This window comes from Phoca vitulina, unplaced genomic scaffold (assembly GCF_004348235.1).
Source record: "Phoca vitulina isolate PV1807 unplaced genomic scaffold, GSC_HSeal_1.0 scaffold78, whole genome shotgun sequence".
Classification (NCBI taxonomy): domain Eukaryota; kingdom Metazoa; phylum Chordata; class Mammalia; order Carnivora; family Phocidae; genus Phoca; species Phoca vitulina.
In genome coordinates this window covers 1,353,230-1,366,449 of record NW_022589781.1, presented here as the reverse complement: position 1 = coordinate 1,366,449, position 13,220 = coordinate 1,353,230, and the positions used below count along the sequence as shown (strand labels likewise).

Below are 13,220 nucleotides of genomic sequence, written 5' to 3'. Positions count from 1 at the left end.
AGAATAAGACAGTGAGGGGTGCCTTGGTGGTACAGTTGGTTGAGCATCTGACTCTTGGTTTTGGCTCACGTCATGATCTCAGGGAGTCTGCTTGAGATTCTCTCCCTCTCCCTCTGCTCCTCCCCCCGCCCCCCACACACTCTCTCTCTCTCATAAATAAATCTTAAAAAAAAAAATAATAAGACAGTGAGCACTTGGGACGATTAGGGAGAAACAGTAACAGTCTTCAATGAGGACAAAAACTTTTTTAAGAAGTAAAACTGGATCTGAAATTTTAAATTCCAATACTTAGAAAGTCTCAAAGTAAAAGAAATAAATTTCACTTAAAATTTTTTCTTAATATGAAGTGGCTGATTTCTCAGTAATGCCAGGTAAATAAAAAAGAGGCGTTATAGTATATTGCAGTGTCTCAGAGCATGGGTTTAGTCAGACTTGTATTCACATCTCAACTTGCCTCTTCCTGTCTTTGTGACTTTTCCCAAATTACCTAATTTCTCAAAATATTAATTTCTGCATCTGTTTAATGAGCTTAAAAAGATCATCATCTCTGCAGATAATTTAAAAGATTAAATTTAAAAGATTAAATTCTTGTGTATAATGTATATGAAACACTTGTTACTTATTAAATATTATTTACTTCACAAATATTAGTTATTATTATAATACTAAGCCACCATCATTATCAAAATAAATGATTAACATGCTCCAAAAGCTTCTGGTATTGGCAGACAAATTTACTGAAAGTGGAACATGGGTGTTAAAGATATATTGCCATGTTCTTTGTGTGAATAACCATGCATTAGGAAGCATATAGATGAATTTTCATGAATGTTTCACCACATTATAAGAATGAAAATTACATATTTTAAATCTTTCGTAAGACTGATCTTGTTGAACTTTGGACACAATTTGATGTTAGCTTTCCTCAGTGATATTACACTTAATTTAAATCTAAAATTATTTCAATTTACTGAGTAATCTGTTGTTCAGCCATTTTATTACTTAATCTGGTCAAGTTAATTAAAATTTTTTTAACCTCAGGAACCTTTAAAAGATGATGGAGAATTTGTATATTGCCTTCCTCGGAAAAATCATCAAGTTCTCTATAATCCGTATGATCTTCAGGTGGTCTCTGCCCACAGAGCTAGACATTGCAAAGAATTTTGGATTATTACTGCATCATTTATCTCAAAGGTAATATAGAATGGGCGTTTTCAGCTTTTAGAATCATAATGGAAAAATATTATCTAATTTAGATTGTCTTTGTATGTTTCAGATAAACCTGGTCATTTGAGGCATAGTTTATGGTTAAGATCCTCTTTGGGAGAAAGTTACTTAACAGCAAGTTTTTTTCTTTTCTGTAGAGAGATAGTTTAAGTATTCAATTTTAATAGTATTTTTATCTCAAATAATTAACTATAGTTTTTTTTTTAAAGGAAACTAGACTATAGGGATTTGTTGACATAATAGGAATTACAATAGTAAAAGAAAAAAGTGTTTCCTCAGGTTTGTCAGAAACTTCATTGCCAGATGTAGAAACCCCCATTACACTCTTACATAGCGCTCTGATACCGCAAGTTGTAATTATAGAGTTACTTGTTTTGATCATTTTCTTAGTGTCTGTTTGCTTCCCCTTACTCTCCCAGCCTCCCAACTACACTGTAAGCACACGTGGGCAGGGCCACATCTGAATGAAGCAGATCTGTAGGTGTAGATGTGGAGATATCCCTGATGTGTATTATCAGCTGAAAATGGGAGGAACAATTTCTATGCACATAAGTACATATGTGCTGATATAGGCATACTTTTATTTCCAGAAGAAATTTTAAAAAATGTTAACATTCAGATGGGGAAGAGCGACTCTGGGGAAGGGAATTCTTGATGAAAGGCCTGTGGTTCTTGGATGTCAAAATAGGGTATCTTGGTAATGGGATTATTGGTCCCTTTGGAACTACTACATCCCTGTAGTTAAAATTGAGCTCATAAATATTACTTTTATAGAAAATGTGCAGATTATGAGACTGAAAAAATGAACAGATATTTGTGAAAAGTATCTAAGGGTGAGGAAGAAGTTTCTCTTGTTCTTTCTCTATTGGAGCATGAGAAATAGCTTTAGAAAAATGGCAAGTGTAGAAGCAGTGTGGGAAGGGAAATCAGGTTTGGGTATAGATGAAGTGGTGGAGGTCATATATAGAACAAGCTGAATTATAAAAGCAAGTAGTTATGAGGCAAACACAGGCTTTCTTAATTTCTTGAAAATAGTGCATATTTTTTGAAGAAATGGTTTTGTGCTTTATATTTACAGGTTACTAAAATAGGTGATGTAGAAGAAATAGAACTCATACCTACTTTGGAATGGCTTTTAGAAAGAACATGTTACTATTTATTACAGCAATTCAAGATATTTTCCAATTTTCGGTGAGATGAAAGAAAATGAAACCAATTATTTGTAGTATGGTCCTGTTGAAATAGCAACTGCCTGGTTGATGGGTGGGTTCTACTACATTATGCCATGTTTATGGGGAATGTTAGAGAGAATGGGGTATTCCATAAAAGTTTTTTAGACATGATAGAGGTGTAGGAAGATCCTGAACTCACTACCTCCCACAGACACAATAGACCTACAGCTATATGTGGAATAATTTCCTCTGGAAGAGTTCTGAAAACTCGATGGACAGTACCTCCACAACAGAGGATAAAGGCAACATGGAGATCGGTAGGAGAGACAGAGACCTGCTCTCATCAAAAACCCACCCCCAGTGCAGCAACCCGCAAACAGGAAGGATCTCAAAAATGTGGAAACTGAGGAGTGAGGAATGTTGCCCACATCAGGCACCCCAATCCTTGGGTTCTGCACCAAAGAGATGAGCCACCAAAATGGAAAACAATGGGAATGATGTCCAGGAAAACCACAGAACCTAGGGAATGGAGAACCTGCTCATAAAGGGTTTGCATGCACGCTCAACTCACCCTGGGACCCAGAGCAAAAGCTGCACCTTGAAAAGCATCTAGGCCACATGTAAAGGAGACCCACTTACTATTCTTAAGTGAATGCCAGAGAAGCAGGAACTTTTTGGGACTCTTTCTCGGACAGAAGTGCTGGCAAGTTCCATTTCTGCAATCCCATTCGGCTTTGCTAAGGCCAGTGTTGGCAGTCCCTGTTTTGGCAATCTTCCTGTAACTTGGGCACACCCCATGCCCCCCCACACCACAGGTGCACCACAGCCATCTGGGCAAGCATCCCATCCATCCCTAGCCATAACTGCACCCCAGCTTGCCAGGTGAGTGCCATGCCCCTCCAATGCCACAGCCTTGCCACAGCCAGCAGGTGTGTGTAGCCCACACTTGGGACTCCATTTGAGCACCTGGCACCAGTGGCCAGAGGGGATTGTGCTTCTCAGCCTCACAGGTCACCTACACACGGCTACTTCAGGTTTGGGAAAGGTAGCTGTTTCCACCTAATATGTAGGGGAAAAAAAACCACACACAGAAAATCAGGCAAAATGAGACAGAGGAATATCTTTAAATGAAAGAACAAGACAAACCTTAGAAAAAGACCTTAATGAAATGGCAATAAGTAAATTACCTGATAAATAGTTTCAAGTAATGGTCAGAAAGATGCTTACCAAACTTGGGAGAGGAATGGATGAACACAGTAAAACTGCAGCAAAGAGCTAGAAAATACCAAATGGAAGTCTCAGAGCTGAAGTAGAATAAATTAATTGAGAAATACACTAAAGGGGTTCAACAGCAGACTGGATGAATCAGAAGAGCAGGTTAGACAGCGAGCTAGAGGACAAAGCAATGGAACTCACCCAGACAGAGCAGCAAAAAGAAAAGAGGTTTTTAAAAAGTGAAGATAACATAAGTGAGCTCTGGGACAATTTCAGGTGGAGTAACATTCTCTTTATAGGAGTCCCAGAAGAAGAAGAGGGGGAAGCAGGGGCAGAAAAACATATTTGAAGAAATAATGGCTGAAAATTTCCTTAACCTGGGGAAGGAAACAGACATCCATATCCAGGAAGCCCAGGGAATTCCAAATAAGAAGAACCCAAAGAGATTCACACCAAAATACAGTATAATTAAAATGTCAAAAGTTAAAGATAGAGAATCTTAAAAGCAGCAAGAGAGAAATAACTTGTTGTATACAAGATAAACCCATAGGCTATCAGAAGATTTCTCAGTAGAAACTTTGCAAGGCAGAAGGTAGCAGCAGAACATATTCAAAGTACTAAATGAAAAAAATTGTGACCAAGAATACTCTACTCAGCAAGGTTATAATTCATAATTGAAGGAGATGAAGAGTTTTCATATAGCAAAAGTAAAGGACTTCATTATCACTAAACTAGCCTTACAAGAAATTCTAAAGGGACTTCTTTAAGCTGAAAAGAAATGATACTAATTAATGATGAGAAAACATGTGAAAGTGAAAATCTCACTGGAAAAGGTAAATATATAGTAAAGGTAGTGAATTAATTATTTATAAAGCTAATACAAAGGTCAAAAGACCAATATAGTAAAATTAAAACTACAATAATTAGTTAAGGAATACATAAAAAGTTGTAAAAAGTGACATCAAAAACCTAAAACATAGGAGAGGGGGATAAAAATGTACAGTTTTGGAATGTATTCAAATTTAAGTTGCTATGAACTTAAAATACACCAGTATATATGTAGGATGTTATATATGAACCTCATGATAACCATAAAACAAAAGCTTACACTGGATACATAATAGAAAATGAATGAGAAAGGAATCTCAACACTAAAGAAAGTTATAAGACATCAAGGAAAGAGAGAAAGGAAGAATAAAGGAACAGAGAGAAGCTATAAAAACAGCGAGGCATCCCACGTTGCCCAATTTCAAGCTATATTACAAAGCTGTGATCACCAAGACAGCATGGTACTGGCACAAAAACACATAGATCAATGGAACAGAATAGAGAACCCAGATATGGACCCTCAACTCTATGGTCAAATAATCTTTGACAAAGCAGGAGAAAACATGCAATGGAAAAAAGACAAGTCTCTTCAATAAATGGTGCTGGGAAAATTGGACAGCCACATGCAGAAGAATGAAACTCCACCATTCACAAAGATAAACTCAAAGTGGATGAAAGACCTCAATGTGAGACAGGAATCCATCAAAATCCTAGAGGAGAACATAGGCAGTAACCTCTTTGACATTGGCCACAGCAACTTCTTTCAAGATACATCTCCAAAAGCTAGTGAAACAAAAGCGAAAATGAACTTTTGGGACTTCATCAAGATAAAAAGCTTCTGCACAGCAAAGGAAACAGTCAACAAAACAAAGAGGCAACCCACAGAATGGGAGAAGATATTTGCAAATGACACTATAGATAAAGGGCTGGTATCCAAAATCTATAAAGAACTTCTCAAACTCAACACCCAAAAAACAAATAATCAAGTCAAAAAGTGGGCAGAAGAGATGAAAAGACACTTCTCTGAAGAAGACATACAAATGGCTAACAGACACATGAAAAAATGTTCATCATCATTAGCCATCTGGGAAATCCAAATCAAAACCACACTGAGATACCACCTTACACCAGTTAGAATGGCAAAAATGGACAGGGAAAGAAACAACAAATGTTGGAGAGGTTGTGGAGAAAGGGGAACCCTCTTACACTGTTGGTGGGAATGCAAGTTGGTACAGCCACTTTGGAAAACAGTGTGGAGTTTCCTCAAAAATTTAAAAATAGAGCTACCCTATGACCCAGCAATTGCACTACTGGGTATTTACCCCAAAGACACAGATGTAGTGAAAAGAAGGGCCATATGCACCCCAATGTTCATAGCAGCAATGTCCGCAATAGCCAAACTGTGGAAAGAGCCGAGATGCCCTTCAACAGATGAATGGATAAAGAAGATGTGGTCCATATATACAATGGAATATTACTCAGCCATCAGAAAAGATGAATACCCAACTTTTACATCAACATGGATGGGACTGGAGGAGATTATGCTAAGTGAAATAAGTCAAGCAGAGAAAGTCAATTATTGTATGGTTTCACTTATTTGTGGAACATAAGGAATACCATGGAGGACATTAGGAGAAGGAAGGGAAAAATGGGCGGGGGGAATTGGAGGGAGAGATGAACCATGAGAGACTATGGACCTGAGAAACAAACAGGGTTTTAGAGGGGAGGGGGGAGGGGTGATTGGTTAGCCCGGTGATGGGTATTAAGGAGGGCACGTACTGCATGGAGCACTGGGTGTTATACGAAAACAATGGATCGTGGATCACTACATCAAAAACTAATGATGTATTGTATGGTGACTAACATAACATAATAAAATTTTAAAAAAAAAGCTAGAAAACAATTCACAAAAGGTCAAAAAGTACATACCTACAAAAAAAAAATTTTTTTCTTTTTCTTTTTGGTGAGCAGCAAAGCAAGGTTTATCGAGGGATAGCAAAGTGATAGTACAAAGCTCCCAAGGAGGGGAGGGGACCCAAAGGAGTTGCCCTCAAAAACTGAATGTAAATGGACTAAATTCTCCAATCAAAAGATGTAGAGTGACTGAATGGACTTAAAAAAAAGACTCATGTATATGCTGCCATCAAGAGACCCACTTCAGGGGCGCCTGGGTGGCTCAGTCGTCAAGGGTCTGCCTTCGGCTCAGGTCATGATCCCAGGGTCCTGGGATCGAGCCCTGCATCGGGCTCCCTGCTCGGCGGGAAGCCTGCTTCTCCCTCTCCCACTCCCCCTGCTTGTGTTCCCTCTCTTGCTGTGTCTCTGTCAAATAAATAAAATCTTAAAAAAAAAAAAAAAAGACACTCACTTCAGAAGTAAAGGCACACAGACTAAAAGTGAAGGTATAGAAAAAGATATTTTATGGAAATGAAGTCTGTTGTAGCTGTATTCATACGAAATAGACTTCATTACTTACAGAAAACAAGGTAAGGCATTACATAATGATGAAGGGGTCAATCCAGCAAGAGGATATAATATTTATAAATGTATATGCACCCAGCATAGCACCAGTATGTGTAAAGGAAATATCAACAGACCTAAAGGGAGAGAGACAGTGTGATACAGTAATAGGAGGGGAACTTTAACACCCCACCCATGTCAATTATTAGATCATCCATGCAGGAAATCAATAAGGAAGCATTGGCCTTACATGACACATTAGACCAGATGGACTTAATTCAAAAGCAGCAGAATACATTTCTTCTCACAAGCACGTGGTACTCTCTCCAGGATAAATAACATGTTAGGCCACAAAAAAGTCTCAATAAGTTTAACAAGATTGAAATCATATCAAGCATCTTTTTCAACCATGATGGTATGAAACTAGAAATCAATTATAAGAAGAAAACTGGGAAAACCACAAAAACAAGCTTAAGCAACATGCTACTGAATAACAAAGGGGTCATTGAAGAAAGCAAAGAAGAAATAAAACACCTAGACTTTGGAAGCATTCCTTCCTCTTCCTTTTTTTTTTTTTTTAAGAAGAGTTTGAGAATAATAGGTATTAAATATTCTGTTTAGTAGAATTCACCAATGAAGCCAACAGGTCCTAGACTTTCTTGGGAAGTTTTGGATTACTGATTCAATATCATTACTAGCAATTGGCCTCTTCAAATTTTCTATTTCTTCATGATTCAGTCTTGGTAGGTTGTATGTTTCTAGGAATTTATCCATTTCTTACCAAACTTGGGAAAGGAAGAAGTAAAACTGGTTTTTAAAGATGACATTATATACTATACATAGAAGAACAAAGCTGTAGGTATTGCAATCTCAGATTTTAAGATACGTTACAAAGCTGTAGTAATCAAACAGTATGGTACTGGCACAAAAATAGACACACAGATCAATGGATCAGAATAGAGAGCCCAGAAATAAACCCACGATTATATGGTTAATTAATGACAAAGGAGATAATATGCAATGGGAAAAAGTCTCTTCAATAGAAAACTGGACAGCACCATGCAAAAGAATGAAACTGTACCACTTTCTTATACCAAACACAAAAATAAACTCAAAATAGGTTAAAGACTTGAATGTAAGACCTGAAACCATAAAACACCCAGAAGAGAAGTAGGTCATAATAAACTCCTTGACGCTGGCGACATTTTCTTGGATCTGACTTAAAGGCAAAGGCGGCAAAAGGAAAAATAAGCCATTGGAACGGCATCTAACTGAAAAGCTTCTGAACAGTGAAGGAAACCCATTAGAATGAAAAGGCAAACTACTGACTGGGATGAGATATTTGCAAATCATAAATATAATGAGTTGATATCCAAAAAAATATAAGGAATTCATCCAACTTGATGAAAAAAATAATCCAATTAAAAATGGGCAGAAGGGGCAGTGGGTGGCTCAGTCAGTTGTGTGTCCAGCTCTTCATTTCAGTTCAGGTCATGATCTCAGGGTCCTGGGATCAAGCCCCACATTGGGCTCCATGCTCAGCGGGGAGTCTGCTTGAGATTCTCCCTCTCCCTCTGCCCCTCCCACCTGCGCGCGCTCTCTCTCTCTTTCTAAAATAAATAAATCTTCAAAAAAAGAAAATGGGCAGAGAATCTGAATAGATATTTTTCCAGGACCTACATATGGTGGCCAACAGACACATGAAAAGATGCTTAACATCACTAACCATCAGGGAAATGCAGATCAAAACCACAATAAGATTTTACTTCCTACCTGTCAGAATGACTATTAAGATTTGATGAGGATGTGGGGAAAAGGGACCCTCGTGCACTGTTTGTGGGAATGTAAATTGGTGTGGCCACTATGGAAAACAGTATGGAGATTCCTGAAAATACTAGAATTAGAACTACCATATGATCCAGCATTTCCACTTCTGGATATCTATTCAGAGAAAACAGAAAGACTAATTTGAAAAGATATATGCACTCCTTTGTTTATTGCAGCACTATTTACAATAGCTAAGATAAAGAAACAACCACAGTGTTCATGATAGATGAATGGATAAAGAAGATGTGGTGTATACATACAATGGAGTAGTACCCAGCCATAAAAAAAATTGAAATCATGCCATTTGTGTCCATATGGATGGGACCCTAAAGGTATTATGCTAAGTGAAATAAGACAGAGAAAGATACCATATCACTTCAGTTATATGTGGAACCTAAAAAACAAAACCTACACTCATAAAGACACTCTTTATGACACAGAGGACAGAGTTGTGGGTTGCCAGAGGGGAAAGGTGTTGGGAGGGGGATGAAGTGAGTGAAGAGAATCGGAAGGTAAAGACTTCTAGTTATAAAGTAGACCATGGGGATGTAACTCTTAATTTGCCTTTTGTTTTTCATGCATTTATTCATTAAATATTTATTGAGAGTTTGCTACGAACCAGTCATTGTTCTAGATGCTGGGGATAGAACAAAACAAATGTCCTGCTCTCAAATAACAGAGTGGGAGAGAAATAAACATATAAATATGTAAAATATCAGGTAGAGAAAGAATGTTGTAATGGAAATCAGAGAATTAGGGAGCTGGGCCGCTTGTTGATTCAAGGTCATCATTTAAAAATTTATCTAGTTCTAAGTGACGTGACATGACATGACACCAGGATTCCTGAGATTCTGATCCCTCACCCAGAAGTCCCAGACTTGTTCTTTTAGTGTTTGTATCTAGTTTTTTTCTTTGCATATCATTGCCACATGATGTTACTTACATTAGTTTCGGGTGCACAACGTAGTACTTCCGCATCTCTGGGTGTTTTGCGCTCCCCACGAGGGTGGCTCCATCTGTCCCTGTACAGCGCCATTGCACTCATCTTCTAATGTCTGTGTTTTCTTGTGGTCTGCTGCTATCTGCTGGAGGCTAGGAAAAGAGAGAGGTAATATTTTAAATTGTTAAAATTTAATATGATAAAGAGTTGAAGTGTTTTTATAAGAGAAGTGAATGATTTTGTGGCAGAGAAGTTACTTACAGAACAGATGCTTGCTGGTACTTCTTCCGTTCCCCTCTTACGGGCACTGGAGATGGAATCATGTAAAAAATAATACAAGGTCTGTGTTCCTCAAGAACTTCCATTCTAATGCAGGGAGATCAATAACAAGTAAATACGATTATCTCAGCTAGGGGTAAGGGCCAGAAAGGTAGTAAAGTGAAGTTAAGCAGAGACGTGTATGTGTTGCTGCTTTAGATAGGATGGCCAGGGATGTGCTATGTAATCCGAGGTCTGAATGTTGAGAATAGTTTCAGACAGTATGGCAAGATGAAAAGTTCTGAGGCAGATACGGGTCAGTGTGTATGCAAGGGTAGAGGTGGTGCGGCTGAAGCTCTGGAGAGGTTGGCCCCACCAGTTCCTCTTCTTGAAATATGAGTCTCTTTTAAAAATAGTAAGATAGTAAATGTATAGAGAGAAGAAAATATTTATTTATTTTATTATTATTATTTTTAAAGAATATGAATTGGGAGGAGGGAAAGAGGGAGAGGGAGAGAGAGACTCTCAAGCAGACTCCCTGCTGAGCGTGGAGCCCCACATGGGGCTCGATCCCATGACCCTAAGATCGTGACCTGAGCCAAAATCAAGAGCTGGACACTTAACCAACTGAGCCACCCAGGCACCCCCGAGAAGATTATATTTTTTATAGTTTTTATACTTATTGGGATTTTGTAACTAAATTATGTGTCTGTGAGAATTACAATGACTTTTTCTATGTTCTGTTGATAGTTTGGCAGAGAAGTGATATGATCTAGTATGTACTTCAGGTAAAATTTATGAATGAAACATGTGAATGAAACATGTTCTAGGGAATCTAGCATTCCTAAGATGTTACTAAATGTATTCTATATAAATACATGATTTGTGAATATGGAATGTAAGAAATGTTTTTCTTTTCAGAGTTAATAAATCATTTGTTACTTGGAAATTGAATGTTAGAAGAATTAAGACAGAGAAGAGCAGGTAAGTTTTGATAGGCAATGTAATTTTAAAATTTTTGTTTATTTTAAATATGTAGTATGGAAGCAGGTATAAGTCATTTTTCACTCAGTGATTGGAAAGTCACTTTATGATTATGATTAAATTTAACCTTTAATGGGAATGCCTGGGGGGCTCAGCCGGTTAAGGGTCTGCCTTCAGCTCAGGTCATGATCTCAGGGTCCTAGGATCGAGTCCCACATTGGGCTCCCTGCTCAGTGGGGAGTCTGCTTCTCCCTCTGCCTGCCGCTCCGCCTGCTTGTGCTCACTCTCTCTGACAAATAAAATCTTTAAAAAAAAATTTAACCCTTTATGATTAAATTTAACCTATCTTATTTTTAAACACTATTTATAAGTAAACATAATAATAAACACTGTATTTCCCGGTATGCCAATCTGTGATATGAGGAAATCATAGTACTATAAAGCACTTAGGATGTCTTCCCGTGGTCACTTGATTTAACTTTTTCTTCCTGAAGGGGAATGACTGCATCACAGCAGTTAGATGGCTGTTAATCCTACTTTGCAGGATGTCCAGCAGCCATATTCTGTTGTTGAACTTTTTACTTTGCGGTAACTCTGATTGAGTGCAGTTGTGAGAAATGATACAGAGATGATACCGAGATGCCCTGTTTTCCCAGTGGTAACATCTAGTAGACCTACTGTAGGACAGTGGTATGGTGACCAGCGCAGTGGCGTTGACGTACTGAGTGTACAGCAGACCTCTGTTGTGGCAGGACCCCTCCTGTTGCCCTTCCCTCCCACTCCACCCCCCTGAGCCCATGGCAAGCACCACTCGGGTCTCCATTTCTGTGGTTTTGTCTTTTCAAGAATGTGTCAGTGGGACCCTGCAGTCTGCGGTCTGTGGGAGTGGGGCTCCATCCAGGCTGCTGCCTCCGTGTCAGCGTTCCTTTGCTGCGGGCCGAGCGGTCCGTGGTTAGTCACTCCCTCGTTGAAGGACAGCTGCTGCCTTCCAGTTTTCATGTTAGACACAGAGTTGCTATCAACCTTCATGTGAACAGAAGTCTTCATTTCTCGGCGGGAAATGCCCGGGAGTGCCGTCCTGGGTCACACAGTAATTGCATGTTCAGGTTTCTTCAGAGATGATCGTACCATTTTTCATGCCCACCAGCAACATCCGAGACCATTTGGAATTATCACTATTTTTCATTGTAGACATTCTGGTGGCTGTGTGGTAGGATCTCATTGTGGTTTTTTTTTTTTTTTTTCAATTGGTGTATTTAGACCATGTACATTCAATCGAATTATTTATATATTAGGACTTAAGTTTGCCATTTTATTTTTTGGTTTCTGTTTCTTCTCTCTGCTTTCTGTTTCTTCTTGCTGTGGATTATTTGAATATTTCTTAGAATTCTTTTGGGATTTTTTCTATAGAATTTTTTAATGTCTCTTTTTGTGTGGCTTTTTAGTGGTTGCATTATATATACATAACACACAGTTTACTAGTGTTGTCATTTTATTAGTTTGAACTGTAGTAACCTTAGCTTTGTGTCCCTTTACCTCCTCCGTTTATAGTATAATTGTCTTAAATATTTCCTCTCTGTGCATTTGGCACTATATCAGAAGAGTTACCATTTTTGCTTCCATCATCAAACATAAGTTATAAAACCCAAGAGAAGGATAGTCTATAGATTTTTATTTTTGTTTTATTTTTTTAAGATTGGTTTATTTGTTTGAGAGAGAGAGAGAGAGAGTGTGGAGGCAGGGGTGAGGGGCAGAGGGAGAGGAGACTCTGTACTGAGTGTGAAGCCCACTGGGGGGCTCCACCTCATGACCCTGAGATCGTGACGCAAGCTGAAATCAAGAGTCAGACACTTAACCTACGGAGCCACCCAGGCGCCCTGCATTTTTAAAATGTGTTCGGTTTGGTTTGTTCATCATGTTCTTGGTTCCTTCTCAGTGTTTTGGGTTCCTTCTTTTATTGTTTTGTTGTTTAATCTCTGTTTAGAGAACTTCCTGTAGCCATTCTTTTTTTTTTTTTTTTTTTTAAAGATTTTATTTATTTATTTGACAGAGAGAGAGATAGCGAGAGCAGGAACACAAGCAGGGGGAGTGGGAGAGGGAGAAGCAGGCTTCCTGCCGAGCAGGGAGCCCGATGTGGGACTCGATCCCAGGACCCTGGGATCATGACCTGAGCCGAAGGCAGACGCTTAACGACTGAGCCACCCAGGTGCCGCTTCCTGTAGCCATTCTTTTAGGGCAGGCCTGCTGGCAGCAAATCTCTTGCTTCTCCTTTATCTGAGAGTGTCCTGATCTCCCTCCCAGTGAGGAATGTT

The 13,220-nt window shown here is 38.7% G+C and overlaps 1 protein-coding gene across 1 annotated transcript in view; it reads left to right on the top strand.

Annotated features, from left to right (window-relative positions):
- DNAH14 (dynein axonemal heavy chain 14) overlaps window positions 1–13,220 on the top strand; it is a 354,473-nt gene that overhangs the window by 30,720 nt on the left and 310,533 nt on the right. The window contains exons 6-8 of the mRNA XM_032393957.1: window positions 1,042–1,194; window positions 2,306–2,418; window positions 10,846–10,908. Coding sequence (XP_032249848.1) covers window positions 1,042–1,194; window positions 2,306–2,418; window positions 10,846–10,908 — 329 coding nt within the window. The remainder of the gene's footprint in view (window positions 1–1,041; window positions 1,195–2,305; window positions 2,419–10,845; window positions 10,909–13,220) is intronic.